This window comes from Triturus cristatus, chromosome 1_2, assembly GCF_964204655.1.
Source record: "Triturus cristatus chromosome 1_2, aTriCri1.1, whole genome shotgun sequence".
Lineage (NCBI taxonomy): Eukaryota > Metazoa > Chordata > Amphibia > Caudata > Salamandridae > Triturus > Triturus cristatus.
This window is the reverse complement of record NC_140580.1, coordinates 519257413-519278801: the sequence shown is the minus strand read 5'-3', so window position 1 is coordinate 519278801 and position 21389 is coordinate 519257413. Positions and strand designations below refer to the sequence as shown.

Below are 21389 nucleotides of genomic sequence, written 5' to 3'. Positions count from 1 at the left end.
AACTGATGAGGGAATACCCGTAACCTTAATCTATAAGTGTCCTTTGTCAAAAGGTGCGTCTCCTAGAGGAGGCAGATGTGGGCGTTGGAATTTTCTAAGAACGACAGGACTGCTCGCCTCTTTATTAGATTGTTGAGGCCTTTTACATTGAGCGATAAAATTTGAATATCCGCTACCATCTTGGTGTATGTCAAAGTGTGTATGGGGGGCATGCGCTCCTGGACCCTTTCCTAGACCCGTGGAGAACCATGCCCTTACCCACCAGGAGTGTCCAGTATTCGGCTTTACCATTATGTCTCCAAGCTCTTACATATTTAAAGGAAGGAGAGAGTCCCTTTACCCCAAACTCAAAACGTACAAAACGTAACAGTAACTTACGAAGTCCGTTAATGTCCTGGGTGTCCAACGGCCTCCTACGCCCGACTTGGTGGGTCCGATCTAGTCTTATCTGCTTCGGAAGGGCTCTCAATATAAAGCGGAAAAACTCTTCCACAAATGCTTCTATGTCCTGCCCTTCCATTCCCTGAGGGACCGCTCGGATTCTTATGTTGTTCCACCGGGAGCGGTTCTCGAGGTCCTCCGCATGAGCCTTGAGGTCCAGCTGCTGGTCTTGCATGCGGAGGACCTCTTGTTGAAGCTGGTCAATCTCTTCATCCCTCGTCGAAGCCTGCGTCTCCAGCTTGTCCACCTTTTTGCCAACTGAATCTATGTCCCTTCTCAATTCCCTGAGTTCCAGGGATATCTCCTTCTTCATGGCATGAAACTCCCCTTTCAGCAAAGCAAATAGGGATTCGAGGAAGGCGCATTTGACAGGGCCCTCGACCTCGCCCTGCTTATGGTCCACTGGGTGTTCGCTCAGAGACGGGGCTGCCTTGGCCCCTCTGGTGCTGTTCTTAAGGAGGAGATCCTTTACTGAGTGCTCTTTCTTCACTGTGCTGATCGCCATGGCTTATGGTTGCTCCCCCTCCTCTTGTGTCCGTGCTTAGGGCTTGATCCGAAGGTTGAGGGTCAAGAGCAGTTACCGGATGCTAGCTGCTGCCACCACATCCTCTAGCTCTATGCTTCACCGAGGCTAGGCCGCAAAGTCTCAGGGCCTGCATGGGCAGTCCTCCACGTTCACCGTATGCCGCTGCTTTCTTATAGGGAGTGATCCCTGTGGGCCGGACCGCCCTATGCGCCGATCTTGCCGCCGCCGCCGTCTGTTTGTCGGCCCTAGTAGGCCCAAGGGAGCCCCCTCGGGGCCTGCTGCACAAGTCTTCCTGCTTTGGGGTGTATCCCGCTACTGCGAGCCCTGCTCTGCCTTGGTTTATTTGTGCCTCCCTTTCCTAATCTGATGTGCTTCACATCAACTGCAGGTGCACTGCGGGGTCTTCCTAGGGGCGTTTCAGTGACTTCTGTCCCCGGGGCCAGCCTTCAGTTTTCCGGCTTACAGGCCTGCCCGTCACACCTCTTTCTCCTGCTGTGAGTCTGAGTGGAGAGGGAGAGATTGGGCGCGCTGCAGCAACACAGTCCGGCCCTTCCTGGGCCCCGCTGCCTCCTTCACTTACAGAATACAGGGCAATAGCCCCCGTTTTGCTGCTTGCTGGAAGGCTGCCCCTACCCCAGCCTCGTGATCGGCAGTGTAGGCCTATGTAGTCCTCGGCCTCACGTAGCTGCGGCACCCGGGGATCCGAGTCGCCGAGGGGGAGGAGGCATTCACTCCCCCTCTCTGTCTCCGGTCTAGCCCTGCTCACCTCTGTTAGGCTTCTGCGAGAGGGAAGCCTCGTGCTCTCAACAGCACCGGCTCGCGTCACCCGCTCCCGGGTCTTCTGGCACGCCCCGCTCTGTCTCAGAGGGATCTCTGCGCACCTCGGCTGGAGTCCAACACTCCGAGGAATCACCGTAGCAGGAGCGGGAGCGAGCTTTGTCAGGACCTGCGCCACACCTCCCCGCTGCCCCCCGGCCCGGGTCGCCGCAGTATCGTGTATCCGGGGGTGTCAGCAGTGTTCCTCAACTCCCCCCCCAGTGTCAGCTATCCGTAGCTATTAGGCAGGGGCCCGGATGAAGAACTGGAGCGACAAGCAGGCACGACCTACTCGGCCGCTATCTTGGCCATGCCCCCTGTGATTCTACTTTTAAGCAATTTTATTACAAACCAGTGGATGATGTTGCTTCTGTGGTATTTAATAGGCTTTAAACTAGCATAATCAGACCCTCTGGTCTTGAAATAGAATAAAAAAATTCCAAGCATTGTCGCCAAGAATTTTTAATTCTATTAAGGACACGGAGGTGAGGATTATCTCACCCAGAAATATCAGTCATTGATTTGGAATGTAGTGATTTTTACTGTTTTTTCATTACCATGTTTACCCTACCCGTCTTTTTACCCTTCGTGGTATATGGATATTATGGTGCCTTATTTCTTTCGTAGGTTCCAATCAGAAAGTGCATTGAACATGTTCCGATCTTGTCTCTGGAGTTGGCGCTTCGAGCTCATGTTGCTGGTTGAACTACTGCTTGCAATTTAAAGACCCCTGCTGGAGTTGGCCCTGCAGATAATGTTGGTTGTCGTTGATGTTCGAGTTGATATGGACTGTTCTGAGTAAAGAAAGTGGCTCTCAGGATGGGGTTATCTGTACTTATATGGCCTACTGGGTCATGATTGGTGGTTAAGAAAACAGTAATGTAGTATATATTATATGTAAATCGTTTTTATCATTGGTAGCTGTTCTTTTGCAGAAAAAGGAAGAGAAGCTTAATTTCATTACAAGACCAGAGGATAAAATGATGCATATATTCTTTTATCTGCCACTCCTGAGCAGCTCCTTTAAAGAACTTCAATTACAAACAATCCAGAAGTGGAACATCTTGAAAACCTATAAATGCCTCCTGCACGGAATCCTCATCCTCTTTTAAATGCTGCTCCTGAACAGATAAGTACAATCTTTATATCTGTATATGATTTATTGATTGATGAATGGAGTGTTAAAAAGTATCTATTTTTTTATGTTAATGTTGTATTTAGCTTCTAATTTTCAGAAGTGGTTTGGCATGTGTCGATTTTGTTGCTATTAAAATTAGTATTATCTTATGTATAAGGTGTTTTAAAACGTTTTGAAATACATGGTTTTAGATTTGTTTCAGAATAGATTTGGGATAGTTATATTTACTTGGTAGACATAATTTTTGGTCTTACCGCGTTTTGATTAGCGCGTTAAGGCGTTCTCGTGCAGGTACAGTCTTAAATGTTGTGTGCGTGTTCTGGACATCGTAGAGGGAGCGTGGAGTTATTTTCATTATCGCGCTCCTCTTTTAGATTGCCGTTTCTGCATCTAACGGGCTTGAGCGTAATCGAGTCTGTGAGGTCACAGACAGGGTTTTGATGCTCATTGGCCGCCGAAATCTCGCGTGAGTTTGGCGGCCATTTTGGTTTGGGCAGAATTCTATTATTTTAGCAGCATGATGCGTTATTTTGATCGTGATTAGATTGATAAAAAATTATTTTTAAAAGAGAAGTATATCGGAGCGTTTGAGTCGGCTGTTTTTGACAGAGTTTGGTTGGGTGAGGTATTGAGGTTTTATTTAAGTATTGTAGAGACTAGAAATGAGTTCTGAGGAGGCTAGTGTTTCTCAATAGGTGGTTGAGGGAAGAGTTAGTGAAGAGAACCGTAGGAGGTTAATTCAGTCTGAGGTGAAGAGTTCTATGAGGGAAGTTATTCAGATTGTTATGGAAAAGAAAAGAAAGGATAATAGGTCCGATGAGGATTTATGATCATTTTCTGAAGAGGAAGATGATATAAGAGAGAAGAAAGGATCTAAAAGAGTTAAAAAAAACACATGAATAAGGAAGGGAAAGATGGATTTAAATCCAAGAAAAAGAGTGGTATCCAAAGCGGTACGCAAGAGAAAGGTGTCCTTGGCGGCACAAGAGATGACTCTGATGATGAGTATATTATGGATGTGGACGAGAGGAATGAAGAAAGAGACAATAAATTATTTGACGAATATATTTTAGACGTAGATCACAATGATGATCTCAATGATGATTTAAAGAATGACCAGCCTTCTTCCTCTAAAGTTATTTTGAAAGATCCTCTTGGCAGGGAAATGTTTAATCCTTATGAACTAAGACATACAAAGAAGTGCGGACTGGTGGCCGCATGACCATGTTGCAAAATGTATTAAACATTGGATAAGAAGAGCTTTGGATAAAGAGGTGAGGAGTGTTTTGAGAGCTGAGTGCTCAAAACCTCAGATAGACAACAAGGTGTGCAAACTCCAAAATCTTGATCCAGATTTAATTTTGTATCTTTTTAAATTGGGAAAGGACCCAAGAAAGGGATTGGAACGTTCATTAAAAATTTGTGAAGATCGTTTATTGGACGTCTTGGGACCTTTAGGAAAGATTTTAGATGTGACAGAAGAGGCTTATATTAACGGAGAACAGGTGGATGTGCAATTATTACGCGGATGGAGTCAGAGAGCCATGGTTCTGTTAGGAAATGCAAACTCAGGGTTGTTGGCAGAGAGATGTAAGACAGTACTCTTGAAGATCAGTCCAAAATTAGGGGATTTGGCAATAAAGGAGCCTTGTGAGGATGCAAAAGGCTTATTGTTTGGGGAAGGCTTTGTTAAAAGCATAGGTAAACATGTCTCTACTTTTATTGCGCTTGATAGGGCGCAAACAAACATAAAGAAGGTTTTTGGTGTTTTTGGAAGGGCCGGTAGAATGGGACCGTATCCTGGCAGAGGATTTCAAAGGTCCCTATTTAATTCACAGTACAACTATGCAAATAGAGTATCAGGAAGGGGTTTCCAAGGATCCTCGAATTTTTCCCTCAAGATTCCAAAGATAAAGAGGGGGAAGAGGAAGAAGTCAGTCAAATCAAGGACCAAAGGGTGAGTATGCTGACTATTTCTGGTTCTTCTTAGATGCATGGAAGAGGATTACGCAGGAGCCTTGGGTTTTAAATGTAATTCAGGGGTTCAAAATAGATTTTGTGGAAGAACCTTTCCAAAGTATAGAACCAAAGGAGATAATATTTTGCAAAGAACAGATGGAGATTGTAGACTTGGAAGTGAAAGAGATGTTGGGGAAAGAAGCAATTTGTATAATAGAAGAAAAATAAGGAGTTTACGTGAGCACTTTATTTTTGGTGGAAAAGAAAGAAAAAAGTTGGAGACCTGTGATAAATTTAAGGAGTCTGAACCATTCATTAGTTTACAGGCATTTCAAAATGGAGGGGATTTACCTTCTAAGGGACATGTTGCAATCAGGAGATTGGTTGGAGATTGGTTGGTGAAGCTGGATTTAAAGGATGCTTATTTCACTGTTCCAATGAAGGAGTGCAGCCAGAAATATCTTCAATTCAGATGGAGAGGTCAGTTATACCAATTCCTTTGTCTACCTTTTGGTCTATCTTCGGCTTCTTGGTGTTTTACCAAGTTGATGAGAGTAGTTGTGGCCTTTTTCAGGGAGAGAGGTTTCCCAATAATTGTTTATTTAGACAACATTTTTTGATGTCCCAAGATGCAGAGGAATTGAGGGCTCAGCTCGAATTTGTAGTAGACATGCTGGAGAATTTAGGTTTCTTAATAAACCAGAAGAAATCAGTTTTTGTACCCGCTCAGAATTTGGATTTCTTGGCTTCACGATAGACACAAAGGAAGAAGTCTTGACGTTGCCTATGAAGAAAGTAAAGATAAAAAAAAAGGAGGTTTTGCGGGCTCAAAGGAAAGAGGGCATGTCTTTGAGAGATTTGGCAAGGATTCTAGGTTTGTTTTCTTCGTCTATTCAAGCGATTTTCCCAGGTCCCTTGCATTATCGAGCTTTACAGAGAGTGAAAGCGAATGCTTTGAGAGAGGGAATGTGGTATGGGGACCAGGTAGTACTGGATGTAGAAGCGAAGGAAGAACAAGAGTGGTGGTTGCACAATTTGGAGGTTTGGAACGGGAGGGCAATTTTGCTTGCCTTCGGGATGTTATTCTAGAGACGGATGCGAGTCTGTTAGGTTGGGGTGCTCGTTTGGGTAATCTAGAAATTGGTGGTGCTTGGTCGAAGGAAGAGAGAGATATGCATATAAATTGTTTGGAATTGACTGCAGCTTTGTACGCGTTGAAGAGTTTCATGGTAAGATTGCAAGGTCAGGCTGTGCTTTTGAAGATGGCCAACATTTCAGTTGTAGCGTATATAAACCATATGGGAGGTTTCAGATCACAGGATCTTTCGGATGTAGCGAAAGTGCTGTGGATGTTTTGTCTGAAGAACAAGATAGCGTTGTGGACGGAGTATCTTCCGGGTGTAAAGAATGTTGTAGCGGTTTGGAATTCCAGAATTGTGAGGGATATCAGCAATTGGATGTTGGGAAAGGAGTATTTCAGGAAAATTCAGATGGTTTTGGGTCCGTTGGAAGTGGATCTGTTCGCGACGAGATTGACTCGCCAATTGGAGGAGTTTTACAGCTGGATGCCAGATCCAGAAGCTCTGGCTACGGACGCTTTTCAGCAGACATGGTTGAACCTGAAGGGTTACGCGTTTCCTCCATTTGCAATGATACAGAGGGTATTATTGAAAGTGAGGAGAGAAGGATGTCAATTAGTTCTGGTCACTCCCTTTTATGTTTCTCAGGCTTGGTTTCCGGCAGTGCAGGAGTTGGTGTGCGATGTTCCTTTCTTAATGAAAGCAGAAGAGGATTTGCTGGTAAATGAGCAAGAAGACGTTTATCCTCTGATTTTGAGTGGGGTGCTGGACCTTCTTGTTTGGAAAGTGTCAGGGGATCCACTTGTGTCGAGGGACTTTCGAATGAGGCTGCAGAGTTACTTAAGGAATCTTGGGCTCCAGGAACAAGGAGAAGGCATAAAGGAGTGTGGAGAATTTGGATGTGTTGGTGCTTAGAACGGAGTTTGGATCCCTGAGAGGCCCCTGTAGTAGAGTTTGTTAATTTTCTGGTGTAACAGTTTAACAAAGGTTTGAGTTATCGAACCATTAATTGCTATAGGTCAGCAATTTCGGCAGGCCATGCTATGGTAGGTGGAAAATCTATTGGGAGTAATGTTTTGGTTTGTAGAGTGTTGGAGAGCATGAGGTTGAAGAGACCTCCCAAAGCTCGTTATGATGTTATGTGGGATGTGAATTTGATAGTAAAATTGTTTTGTGAATGGCCATCAAATAGATACTTGAGTAATAAAAATATTTCTATTAAATTAGCGACTCTGTTATATTTGATTTCTTGCAAAAGGGTATCTGATGTGAAATGTTTAGAGATTAATAATAGGCATTTTATTCCAGATGGTGTGTATTTTGAAATTTTTAAGAGTACTAATTCTTTGTCGTCTTCTGTGTTCTACCCTAGATATGAGGAATGCAGGAAGATATGTGTGGTGGATTGTTTGAGAGAATATGAGTGTAGAGTTGCTGAAAACAGATGGATGGTGAACATCAATTGTTAATCTCTTTTGTCAAACCTTTTACAGCGGTAAGTACTGCTACAATTTCTAGATGGGTGAGATGTGTGATGAGTCAGGCTGGTGTAAATATGGAAAAATTCAAAGCACATTCTATTAGGGGTGCTATGGCGAGTAAGTCTTGTTTGGATGTTGGAAGTTTGGAGAATATTTTGAAAGCTGCTGATTGGTCTAATGTGGATACTTTTGCAAGACATTATTTTAGGCCAGTAGAGTATATGTCTGATGTGGTGTTAAGAGGCTTTCAACATGCATAATGTTAGCCTCCGGTCTTGTAATGAAATGACGATTCTCAGATTAACATGAGAAGAGAATCAGGATTTCATTAAAGACACGGAGGCTAACATTATCCCTCCCGCCTCTTCCTTGAATTTTTGGGATTAAATGTATAAATATTAATTATAATGTATAATATTGTTAGGTCTTTTTTGGTTAAATATGATGGATTAATGATTTTAAAGTATTAAGGATATTTGGTTTCTAATTATATTTCAGGTTTTCAAATGTTTCATTGATTATAATTTATTAAGTATGAGTGTTTGTTTAACTTCAGAATAACGTACATTTGGGCGTCATTTTTTCGAGGAATGGATTCAAGAAGTTAAAGAAGATTTCTTTTCTCAGGATTGCATTTAAAAGAGGATGACGATTCCGTGCAGGAGGCATTTATTGGTTTTCAAGATGTTCCAGTTCTGGATTGTTTGTAACTGAAGTTCTTTAAAGGAGCTGCTCAGGAGTGGCAAATAAAAGAATATATGCATAATGTTAGCCTCCATGCCTTTAATGAAATCCTGATTCTCTTTTCATGTTAATCTGAGAATTGTCATTCTCACCTCCTGTCCTTAAAATAATTGAAAATTCTTGGCGCAAATGCTAACAAATTTTTAATTAATATGTTGCATGAAAACACTACAGAAAATCCCCTTGAAAAAGTAATACTCTTAGGGAACGAAGATTAATTAAAACGCGAAAGTAATCAGTGACTGCATCCGTGACTTGGATTATTGAAAGGTTTTTCCTAGGCTTTGTTGAAAAATTGATCAGTGTTTTTGCCTGTAAAGTTAAATGCATGAAGATCAAGCTACCGCTGTCACTAGCTGATAGGATTGCAATACAGAAAATGGTGGTAGTGCCTAGATTCTTTTATTTATTTATCAATATACCGAGATGGATTACACAATCAGTTCAGTTCAGTTCAAATTCTTTATTTCGATGGTTAAAAAATCATCATAAAAAGTACATGTTATAAAATACAATAACACATATAATTATACATTTCATTAATATAATAACAACCATCGGCCGAACTGTTATAATTCATATAAAATGCAATTTATTATTATTTTTAAAAAAAAATGAATTAGTCTCTAGTGTTCCTTAATCTTACTGCAGCTTTCAAAAAGCTTATTATTGAACATAAAGTGTACGTGTCGTTTGCTTTTTGAAGGAACAACAGGGCTACTTTTGCATGACGAAATTTTCCATGTTTTAAAATGTCAACTAAAAACATACGCCTAGGGAAACGATAAAATGGGCACAATAATACAAAATGAAGGGTGTCCTGCGGAGACAAATTGTCGCAGCCGCAGGCACCCTTCTGCTCAATGGTTGCAGTAAAACCAGATGGGTAAGATAAAATATTATGCAACAAATTGAGCCTAAAACGACACATTAAAAACCTATCCTGTTGATTATGCAGCAAGAATAGATAGGGTTCCATACCCACTGTCTCTTTAACTAGACAATGCGCTACCACTGAGCGTTTTAATGTTAAGGCTTTAGTCTCCCTGAGCGTCTCCAATTTATCCAGAAACAATCTTTTAATTTGTAATTACACAATCATTGTTTGCTGAACTGCACACCGCCAGGCTCAGGCTAACTTGGGCAGGTAAGCAAGCACGAGTGGGGTGGAGGGAACTGCCCAGACCATACACTCAGGGCGGATTTGGGGCACCAGATTTGCAACTATATTACTACTGCGCACAGACGCAGCACGCCCACTACTGGCTACACCCACATGGCCACATACCGCACATAGCAGTTGAGTATGAAAGCGTGAAACCGGCCCCACTACTCACCTTTATATCAGACCTGAGAAAGAACACTCCGAATACCGAAATCAACCAGTGAACTGCACTTCGAGAGTGTGGCATACGTTGGCGAAGCGATCACATAAACTCCCAACATATACTCCAGCGTTGCCCATGAAACACCATCCACAAACAACGGTGTTGCAAGAAAGAAACATGTTGAGTTTACTGGGGGAGATGGGCCTCTGAAACATGGGAGATATATTTCCACCACATGCTGACGCATCCCTTAATGCACACTGCGCACCCTTAAAGATCTTTGCGTACTTGCGCCTGCGGTTAGCAGTGAAGGACCTATACCCCACATTCCCAGACGAACCACCGACACATAATGCGCGCCAGATCCTACTGACATCGCCGACATGTCAACGTTTAGTTACACGCCTATACAAATCGGCTCAAAGTAAACACTTTAGAGAACATGACAAACCTCTAAAGAGATGGGAGGAAGCAGTTGGCAACACCATTGCCAAAGTAGACTGGGAGTACAGCTGCACACAAATGCAGCTGCTTACACCTAACTCCAATCAGCGTATTATACATTTTAAATTCATACATCAAGTATATTATGCACCTGTACAGCTGTATAAATATGGTTTAAGAACAGCTGATAGATGCCACAGATGTAGCGCACCCAATGCAGACTTCCTACACGTGGCGTGGTCATGCCCTAGGATACAATCATACTGGCAGGAAGTGACTAACACTCTTACTCTTATGCTGTCAGAACAAGTACCCAATGAACCTTTGGTGTGTCTATTGGGCATCTACAGGATTAAACCGGCTCGCAAACTCCTGGCGGTGGCACTGCTAATAGCCAAGAGACGCATAGCAATGAGATGGGGGAGCAAACGTACACCGCAGTGCAAAGACTAGATTACAGATATGACTTACTGTAAGGAGAAACTGGAAACATATGCGGAGTAACTACCACAAGCCTCCAAGCCTAGAGACGTCTGGGACCCATTTGTACATTACCTTAGTTTTAAAGAGGCGGTTCACAAAGGTATTCGATCAGGTTTATTGTAGATATAAGGTACAACCCCCAACAGCTGCCATCCAAGGCAGCTGATCTGTCTCCGTGATCCCAACAGACTGGTATCACGTAGCAGAACTCAGTTGCTAGGATGCAGCTGTTGGCATACAACAATAGTGACATCACTAAGAACATGTCATGAATACAACATATCCTCTTTCCATAAATAATTAATGATACATAACATAGGTACCCTTAAGTACAAATATAATCTTGTAATTTCCTTGGAGGTACTATTTTACGTGCACTTTGTCTGGTGCTTACGTTGGAATTAACATCATACCTGCCGTGATTGGACACCACACTTTTTCCCAAGGCTAATCCAACTCCAGGAACAGATGTGCTTCTTCCATCTCCAATTGGATTAGCCTTGAGCCATTCACGAACTTCAGTCGCATTACACATAGATACTCTATTCATATTCCACCAATTACCGTCTGAAAGTTTCAATGCATTACCCTTGACAATTAAAACCTTTTTAGGAACAGATAACTTAGAACTTCCCTTACAATGGAAGGCATCAGTTTTTACTCTTACATACATGCCCTCCTTGAACAACCTCGATTTCCTTACCAAACACTCATTATGTTTTTGTTCATAAGTACCTTGATACTTCTCAACTTTGGATCGTATCTCACTCTCATTTATTGTTCTTCTGCCACACCTTCCCATCCATGCCGGAACAGCAATGGAGCATGGTGCTCTACCCTTCAGTAAACAAAAAGGAGTTTCACCAGTTACCGAATGGGGAGTTATCCTATAATTCCATAGCATATTTTTCCCCTCCCTCTTCCAACATCCCGTGTTCTGTAAGGTCATTTGAATGCATTCACCAATTACACGGTTGAAACGTTCAATTAACCCATTTCCCCTAGGACAGGGGTACTCATAGTACGGCCCGCGGGCCTCCAGCGGCCCGGCAAGCCTTCCCTGGCGGCCCGCGGACCTTGCAGACATAGTGCCTGTGCCCTGTGCTTGTCAGCGAACACCGCCGTTTACAGCAGCACGGAGCTGTGAGGCCGGGCGATTCTTTTAAAGGGCATTTACTTGTTAATGAGGCTTTGTTGTATTTCACCTCTTCTAAGCGCCCCTGCATCTCCCCTCTGATTGAGTGGAGATGCAGGGGCGCTAAGAAGAGATGAAATACAACAAAGTCTCATTAACAAGTGAATGGTCTTTAAAAGACCTGTGAAGTACTTGGGTGCGGCGGCCGTGTGCGTTCCCTGGAAGCAGTCTCAGCGCGGGGTGAGGTGACAGGGGACAGCAGGGTGAGGTGATTGGAGGGCAGCAGGGAGTGAGAGCAGGGGGTGAGGTGACAGCGGGAGGAAGACAGAGTGCGACAGAGGGAGGAAGAGGGAGGGAGAGGAGGAAGACAGGGAGAGGAGGAAGACAGGGAGAGGAGGAAGACAGGGAAAGGGGGGAAGACAGAGAGAGGGAGAGAGAGAGAGAGGAAGACAGAGGGAGGGAGACAGAGGGAGAACGGAGGAGGGAGGGAGACAGAGGGAGGGAGACAGAGGGAGGGAGACAGAGGGAGAGAGAGAGCAATAGAGAGAGGGAGGGAGACGGAGAGAGGGAGGGAGAGGGAGAGAGGGAGGGAGGGGGACAGAAAGAAAGGGAGACAAACAGTGAGTGAGACAGAGGGAGGGAGACGGAGAGGAAGGGAGGGAGAGAGGGAGAGAGGGAGAGAGGGAGGGAGAGAGAGGGAGGGAGAGAGAGGCAGGGAGACAGAGGGAGGAAGGGAGGACAAAGGGAGGAAGGGAGACAGAGGGAGGGAGTGAGACAGAGGGAGGGAGACAGAGGGAGACAGAGACAGAGGGAGGGAGACGGAGACAGAGGGAGGGAGACGGAGAGAGAGAGGGAAGGGACAGAGCGAAAGGGAGACAAACAGTGAGTGAGACAGAGGGAGCGAGAGGGAGAGAGAGGGGTAGGGAGACGGAGTGAGAGGGAGACAGAGAGGGAGGGAGACAGAGAGAAAGGGAGACAAACAGAGTGATGGAGGGAGAGAGAGATAGAGAGAGGGAGGGAGACGGAGACAGAGGGAGGGATAGGGAGGGAGGGAGACAGAGAGGGAGAGGGAGGGAGACGGAGAGAGAGAGGGAGGGGACAGAGCGAAAGGGAGACAAACAGTGAGTGAGTGTGAGAAGTTGGCCTGATGTATGATGTCACTAGTTCTAGTGTACACCTTATATCAGTCCAAATACCCTTATGGTGATTGGTTGTAAAGTCAACCTTATAGACCAGCTATCCTAGTGGTAGCATGGACAAGAGCAGTCTTAGGCTAAACTCTGAATGGCATGTGAAGCCAGCTGTGATACCATATATAATCCCTTGAATACCAAATGAAAGGACACCACAACAGATATATATATAAAATAAAGTGTATTTATTCTAGTCAAACCCTCAGCACTCTTTATGAGATTAGAGGTAAGTACAACACAGTCTTATTTAAGCATACATTAAGTCACACAGGTAAGTAATACAGTTAGGCCCTAGGGGCCACGCAAACCATATACTAAGTAAGTGGTATAAGAACCACTGTCACGGAAATAGAATAGGCCTAGGCCTAGGGAATCGCTGGGGCTACACTACACTAGCGTTAGTTAGGAAGTGGGAGGCCCACGGGATTCGTGTGCAGAGTGGAAACACTCACGCGTAATGCGTAAAAGTCAATAGCAATAGTACAGTTTAGAAAACGGTAGATTTAGGACACTTCCGGAGTAGCTAGGAAGTTGAGACTTGAAAACTAGACACTAGGATAGTCACTATCCTGATGAGCACCGGAGTACCCAAGTTACCTAGCCCACAGGCTGCGGGTGCATAGGGGTGAAGATGCGTCGTTTTCGTCGTCGACTCCTATGGATGCCTGAAGAAAGATGCTGACAGGCAGTCAGTGAAGAGTGTCCGGTGGATCCCAAGGCTGGGATCAAGAAGAGAAGAAACCTGCAAGCAGAAGGGACAGAGTCAAGGTCACTAGCCAGTGACCACGTGGAACCAGGAAGGAACCAGGCGATGTCGTGAAGATTGCAGGTGAAGGTGAAGCTTGTCGCTGCAGCCAGGAGGACCAGGAAGCGTCGAGGACGACCAGGACCAGGAGGCGAGCTGTCCCACGAAGGCTCTTGCTGTCGGCGGCGTCGAAGTTGGACTAGGACTCACCAAGCCTTGGCAAGCGGAACCCACGAAGAACGGAGGACTTGCTTCTGGTGCAGACCAGGAAGGTCTGGGGTGCTTCTTCTTTGCAGAGAAGCGGGAGCCAGTCTGGAGGAGCCAAACCAGCGCAGAAGATTTCAGGGTGCGTCGTCACAAAGGCCACTAGCCAGCGGGCAAGCAACCGGACAGACGCGGCAAGCAGGAAAATGCAGAAGGGCCCCACGCAGGATTCGTGGAGTGTGGGGGGCTGATCTTCGGTGCAGATGGTGCTTGGGGTTGGGGCTTCTCAATCCCCGGTGCACAACTTCGAGGGTACCTCAGAAGCTGCGCTTTAAGTTACTAGCCACTTTTCCCAGGTAGCCGGTCCCACGTCGCTCGTTGCCTCCACGGATCTCAGCTTTGCTGTCGATGTGGATCAGGGTCGGAGAAGTCTGGAAGTCAAGGCTCTGGTCGGGCTCTGCAGTCGGTTCCTCGTAGAACGTGGGCAAAGCAAAGGGTAGTCTCTTGATGGTGCCTGTTTGCACAGGGTAGCCACTCCTTGGCTACAAGGGAGATTCTTCAGTCTTCTTCTTTCGTCGAATGTCGAAGGTCCAGAGTTTCTGTTCAGTTTTGCAGGTTCAGGATAATCTAAAGTCTTGAGGCCCAACTCCCACTCTTATACTAATCTGGGGGGCTGGGATACCTGCTAGGTCACGCCTTATGGGTGGGACCTGGGAGGGGGTGGTTACACCCACTTCCCTTTGTCCAGTTTCGCGCCAGAGCTGGGGCTGGAGTGCCCCAGCGCCGGTTTGAACTGGACTATGCAAGGAACACCTTGTGTGCCCCAGGCATGTCTCATTCCTTTCAGCCCACCCTGCCCCAATACACTAAAGGCTGTCTGGGGAGGTGCTAGCACCTCCCCAAGCAGGAAACCTATTGTCCAGGCCTCCCTGGCTGGGATCACTCCCAGCTGCAGGAGGTCAGACTTGTGTCGTGACAGCAGCATCCATTTTGTGATGCTGAGGCTTTGGTCAGAGGCTAACAGTTGAAGTATGATTTTAACATGTCTTTCCCTCTAGAAGGGGGGAATAATATTCTCATGTCCAGAAATGGCATGGGGGTATTATTCCACAGTGTTAGACACCTTACACGACATGTTTCGATAAAGCCAAACCATAGTTACCATAACCGTCTAAGATTATAAGGCACTTTAAGAGTATATGGTAGGCTATATCATAGAACAGCTATAAGGACTTAGTTCCGAAAGCTGCAGACAGGCTCAGCTCATGATAGAGCACCATCTCACATGTTACCAAGCACTCTGCCTCCAGGATTGTTAAGGCCTGCCATAGGAATGACTGATAGGTACACATGTGTCTATATGTAAGTTAGGTATAGGAATACTACACCTAAGCAAGGGGTGATTACACGACCTTGCCCCAGCTGAGTGATCAGCCAGTTGTGTCAAAATGGAAGGCCAGGCCAGGGGTGGCATAATACATGCTGCAGCCCCTGGTAGGCCTAGGGTACACCTATGCCCTGGGTACCTAGGGTACACTGTACAGGGGCCAATAAGGTGATCCTATCCAAATGGGTTATGCACCTAAAGTACATAGTATTAATTTAGAGAGAGAACAGCAGGGCTGTGGGTCTGATTAGCAGGCCCACAGCCACATCTAAGTCGAAAACCAGTAAAGCAAAAGCAAAAAGTGGGGGTGAACATAGAAAGCAGACCCTACTCTCCTACACAACACCCCCCAAACTTAGGGACATTAAACTAACCTTGACCAGTTGAGTCTTCATGTTCTAAGTGGAAATATCTGGAGAGTCCATCTGCATTGGCATGGTCAGTCCCAGGTCTATGTTCCACTGTGAAGTCCATCCCCTGTAGGGAAATGGACCACCTAAGAAGTTTGGGATTTTCACCCTTCATCTGATTTAGCCACAAGAGGGGCTTATGGTCTGTCTGAATCTTGAAGTGAGTGCCAAACAAGTATGGCCTCAGCTTCTTCAGGGCCCAAACCACAGCAAAGGCCTCCCTCTCAATAGCTGACCAACGTTTCTCTCTAGGGGTCAGCCTTCTACTTATAAAAGCAATGGGCTGGTCTTGACCATCTACATTCAGTTGTGAAAGAACAGCTCCCACACCTAACTCAGAAGCATCTGTCTGGACAATGAACTCTTTGGAGTAGTCTGGACTTTTCAGAATAGGTGCACTGCACATGGCCTGCTTCAGGTCATCAAATGCTTTTTGACAGCTTACTGTCCACTGAACTTTCTTTGGCATCTTCTTGGAGGTCAAGTCATTAAGTGGTGTCACTATGGACCCATAATTCTTAACAAACTTTCTGTAGTACCCAGTCAGGCCCAAGAAAGCTCTGACCTGAGTCTGGGTAGTTGGAGGAGCCCAGTCCTTTATGGTCTGGATCTTGCTCTCCGGTGGTTGAACCTGACCCCCACCAACTAGGTGGCCCAGGTATACAACCTTGCTCTGCCCTATCTGGCACTTAGTGGCCTTGATAGTGAGGCCTGCCTTTTGCAGGGCCTCTAAAACATTCCTCAGGTGGACCAGGTGATCCTCCCAGGTGGAGCTAAAGACAGCAATATCATCAAGATAAGCTGCACAATAATCATCCAGCCCAGTAAGGACTTGATTCACCAACCTTTGGAAAGTGGCAGGTGCATTCTTCAAACCAAAGGGCATTACCACAAATTGATAATGTCCTCCTGGGGTCGAGAAAGCAGTTTTGGCCTTTGCACTCTCAGCTAGTCTGATTTGCCAGTAGCCTGCTGTTAGGTCAAATGTGCTCAAAAACTTAGCAGCTGCCAGTCTGTCAATGAGCTCATCTGCCCTAGGTATTGGGTGGGCATCTGTCCTAGTGACAGCATTGAGACCTCTGTAGTCCACGCAAAACCTCATCTCTCTCTTACCATCTTGGGTGTGAGGTTTTGGCACAAGAACTACAGGACTAGCCCAAGGGCTCTCTGAAGGTTCAATGACTCCCAGCTCCAACATCTTTTGTACCTCAACTTTTATGCAGTCCCTGACATGGTCAGGTTGCCTGTAGATTTTACTCTTCACAGGCAGACTGTCACCAGTGTCCACCTCATGGGTGCACCAGTTTGTCTGACTTGGGGTCAGAGAGAACATATGTCTGTAGGATTGCAGAACCTGTCTGCAGTCCTGTTGCTGATGGACAGTGAGGCTGTCAGAAAAGACCACACCATCAACTGAGCCATCATCAGGGTTCTGAGTCAACAGGTCTGGGAGAGGGTCACTCTCTTCCTCCTGCCCCTCATCTGTAGCCATGAGTAGCCCCATGTCTGCCCTGTCAACATATGCCTTCAATCTGTTGACATGAAGCACCCTGTGGGGGCTTCTGGGAGTCCCAAGGTCCACCAAGTAGGTGACTTCTCCCTTTTTCTCAACAATAGTGTGGGGTCCAGACCATTTGTCTTGGAGTGCTGCTGGGGCCACTGGCTCCAACACCCACACTTTCTGCCCTGGCTGGTAAACAGTCAGTACAGCCTTTTGGTCATGCCAAGCTTTTTGGAGTTCTTGGCTTGCCTCAAGGTTTTTAGAAGCCTTCTTCATATACTCTGCCATCCTGGAGCGGAGACCAAGTACATAATCCACTATGTCTAGTTTGGGTTGTCTGAGAGGTCTCTCCCATCCTTCCTTCACCAAACACAGGGGTCCTCTTACAGGATGCCCAAACAAAAGCTCAAAAGGGCTGTAGCCAACCCCCTTTTGTGGGACCTCTCTGTAAGCAAACAGAAGGCAGGGTAAAAGGATGTCCCATCTTCGCCTAAGCTTATCTGGTAATCCTTTTATCATTCCCTTTAGGGTCTTTTTGAATCTCTCAACAAGCCCATTGCACTGTGGGTGATAGGGTGTGGTGAACTTATAGTTAACACCACACTCCTTCCACATTGCAGTCAAGTATCCTGACATGAAGTTGGTACCTCTGTCAGAAATGACCTCCTTTGGAAAGCCCACTCTGGAGAATACTCCAAGCAGGGCCCTTGCCACAACAGGAGCTGTTGTGGTCCTCAGGGGAATTGCTTCTGGGTACCTGGTGGCATGGTCCACTATCACCAGTATGAATCTGTGCCCAGATGCTGTTTGTGGGTCCATTGGTCCTACAATATCTATGCCCACTCTTTCAAAGGGGACCCCCACCACAGGTAGTGGTATGAGGGGGGCCTTTGTGGTGCCACCTGATTTGCCACTGGCTTGGCAGGTGACACAGGAGCGACAAAACTCCTTAGTATCTTCTGACATATGGGGCCAGTGAAAGTGAGGGACAAGCCTGTCCCAAGTCTTGTTCTGGCCTAAATGTCCTGCAAGGGGAATATCATGGGCCAAGGTTAGAAGGAAGCCTCTGAACTTCAGTGGTATGACCAACCTCCTGGATGCACCAGGCTTGGGGTCTCTAGCCTCTGAATACAGTAGCCCTTCATCCCAATACACTCTATGGGTACCTTGAGCATTCCCTGCAGCCTCAGCAGCAGCCAGCTGTCTGAGGGGTTCAAGAGAGGGGCAGTCTAATTGAGCCTGCCTCAGATCTGCCCTTGAAGGTCCCCCTGTCCCAAGAAACTCAACCTGATCAGGTTCAAGTTCTTCTAGGACAGTTCCTTCAGGGCTCTCAGAATCATCCTCCTGGCAGGGCTGATCCACCACCTGAGGCAGGGGGGAAGGCACAGCCTTAACCCTACTGCTCTTTCTCTTGGGTTGTGACTGGTCCATAGTTTCAGGATCCAGCACTTGTTCAGTGGTGCACTTTTTGGCCTGTGACCTGGTCACAGCAAGGACATGTGCATCTATCCCCAGCATTTCTGCATGGGTCCTATACTCCACTTCAGACCAAACTGAAGTTTCAAGATCATTGCCCAGTAAACACTCTACAGGAAGGTCTGAACTAACAACAACTTTCTTGAGGCCAGTTACCCCTCCCCAGGAGAAGTTAACAATAGCCACACTATGGGAGGTAGTGGCATTGCTAGCGTTGGTCACTAGGTAATTCTCACCTAGTATGATCTGTCCAGGGTCCACAAAAGCAGGTGTCACCATTGTGACACTAGCTCCAGTGTCCCTGTAGGCCTGAGCCATTCTTTGGTTGATAAAAGGTGTCTGTCTGTACTTGCCCAGGTTACTGGGGCCTACAGTAGAGGACAAAGCTAAGTCCCCATCACAGATCAGAACAGCCTGAGTAGGTACTCTGACTAGGCCAGAATCCTCCTCAGTTCCCAGGGTTAACCCTACTACACCCTTTTGCTGGGAACCACCACTTACAGCTGAACTAGGGGGTACAGTTGCCTTAGGGGCAATGGTGGCTGGGGGCTTATCCTTTTTGGTGCACTCACTAAACCAATGTGAGTTGGACTTACAATAGTTGCACCATGGTTTCTTTTGGCCATCTTTCTTTTTATCCTTTTTGGGACCACCCTCCCCCTGAGCCTTTTGGGGGCCTGGTGAAGACTTCTGGTCTTTTTGTTTCTGCTCATTACCCTTCTGGTCTGCCTTTTTCTGATCACCGCCCTGGTACTGGTTTTTCTGCTTAACTCTAGTCCTGACCCATCTATCTGCCTTCTTTCCCAATTCTTGGGGAGAAGTCAGATCAGAATCAATCAGGTGTTGATGCAATAGCTGGTTTTGACAGTTGTTAAGTATTTGTTCTCTCATGATCAAATTATACAATCCTGTATAGTCCTTAACCTTACTTCCCATTAGCCAGCCTTCCAGAGCCTTAGTGGCACAATCTACAAAGTCAGTCCAGTCCTGAGTCTGTGTCTTCTGGGTATCCCTGAACAACAACCTGTATTGTTCAGTGGTTAGGCCAAACCCATCAATCAGAGCACTCTTCAGGACAGTGTAATTATCTGCATCCTCATCACTAACTGTGAGGAGCTTGTCTCTGCCTTTCTCAGAGAAGGAGAGCCACAAGATAGCTGCCCACTGACTTTGGGGTACCTGCTGTACTTTGCAAGCTCTCTCCAAAGCAGTTATCCATTTGTGGATGTCATCCCCACACTTGTAGGGAGGGACAATCTTGCTCAGGTTTCTATTATCATAGTGCCTGTCTCTATCCTTAGGGATATTGCTGCCACCAGTGGGTTCTGACCCACTCAACTTTTGTTCTCTAGCCAGAGCAAGCTTCTCTTTGGCAAGGGCAAGTTCTTCCCTCTGAATCCTCAGATTAGCTTCCCTCATTCTGGCTTCATGCTCCTTTCTCTCAGGGGAAGTCATTCCCCTGTGAGAGGAAGCATTAGAGATGTTAGAGACATGGGAGTGGATGGATTCCCTTGAAGGGGATCTGTCCCTCCTGCTTCTCTGTGTAAGCCTACTTGGGGGTCTGTAAGGGGGGACCCCATGCAAACTCCCATGTAAGCTTAGGTTAGCCTGGCTAAGTCTTCCTACTTGGCCCTGGCTGTCTACCTCTTCATCTGAAGTCTCCTCTGACTCCTCTGTGGTGGGTAGACCCTCCTCTGTACCTAGGGTACCTGCCTGAGATGCCCTAAGAATGTCATACTCCTCTAGGAGTTGTCTTAACTGAAGGAGGGTAGGGTTTGCACCCTGTTTTATTCCTCTGGAGGTACACAAGTGTCTCATCTCCTGGAATGTTAAGGTATCATATCTAGAGGGGGTCTTTTGCAGACCTGATCCTCCTGAGGGAGCATCTACTTGATCTCCTCTCAGAGACATGATCTAGTGAGGGTGTGGTGTGTGCACCTACCTACACTAGTTGTATCTACTAAACCTCTCTTGTAGTTGTAGTCAGGGTGTGTTACTCCCTTCAACCTACAACTACAAAGTCCAGTAGGACTTAAGTATTATAATCTATGTTATATGTACCTAGACAATATCTGTGTGATCTTTCAATTTAGTATCTCAAGATTACAATGGTATTACAACAGCAAGCTCAGATCCCAACCGCTGCTCATCAATGTGAGAAGTTGGCCTGATGTATGATGTCACTAGTTCTAGTGTACACCTTATATCAGTCCAAATACCCTTATGGTGATTGGTTGTAAAGTCAACCTTATAGACCAGCTATCCTAGTGGTAGCATGGACAAGAGCAGTCTTAGGCTAAACTCTGAATGGCATGTGAAGCCAGCTGTGATACCATATATAATCCCTTGAATACCAAATGAAAGGACACCACAACAGATATATATATAAAATAAAGTGTATTTATTCTAGTCAAACCCTCAGCACTCTTTATGAGATTAGAGGTAAGTACAACACAGTCTTATTTAAGCATACATTAAGTCACACAGGTAAGTAATACAGTTAGGCCCTAGGGGCCACGCAAACCATATACTAAGTAAGTGGTATAAGAACCACTGTCACGGAAATAGAATAGGCCTAGGCCTAGGGAATCGCTGGGGCTACACTACACTAGCGTTAGTTAGGAAGTGGGAGGCCCACGGGATTCGTGTGCAGAGTGGAAACACTCACACGTAATGCGTAAAAGTCAATAGCAATAGTACAGTTTAGAAAACGGTAGATTTAGGACACTTCCGGAGTAGCTAGGAAGTTGAGACTTGAAAACTAGACACTAGGATAGTCACTATCCTGATGAGCACCGGAGTACCCAAGTTACCTAGCCCACAGGCTGCGGGTGCATAGGGGTGAAGATGCGTCGTTTTCGTCGTCGACTCCTATGGATGCCTGAAGAAAGATGCTGAC

The 21389-nt window shown here is 46.0% G+C and overlaps 1 protein-coding gene across 5 annotated transcripts in view; it reads right to left on the bottom strand.

Annotated features, from left to right (window-relative positions):
* Window positions 1–21389, bottom strand: part of LOC146867551 (MLV-related proviral Env polyprotein-like) — a 169926-nt gene that overhangs the window by 37248 nt on the left and 111289 nt on the right. For 2 of the 5 annotated variants that reach the window (XR_014961784.1, XM_085606269.1), the window contains exon 3: window positions 11175–11277. The exons of 2 other annotated variants lie outside the window; for them this stretch is intronic. Coding sequence is in view for 2 of the 3 variants with exons in the window: in XM_085606269.1 (XP_085462395.1) it covers window positions 11175–11277 (103 nt within the window). In the remaining variant the exon portion in view is untranslated. Of the gene's footprint in view, window positions 1–378; window positions 1748–11174; window positions 11278–21389 lie in introns of those variants that run through there. One more of the 5 variants, XM_085606267.1, reaches the window with a different exon arrangement.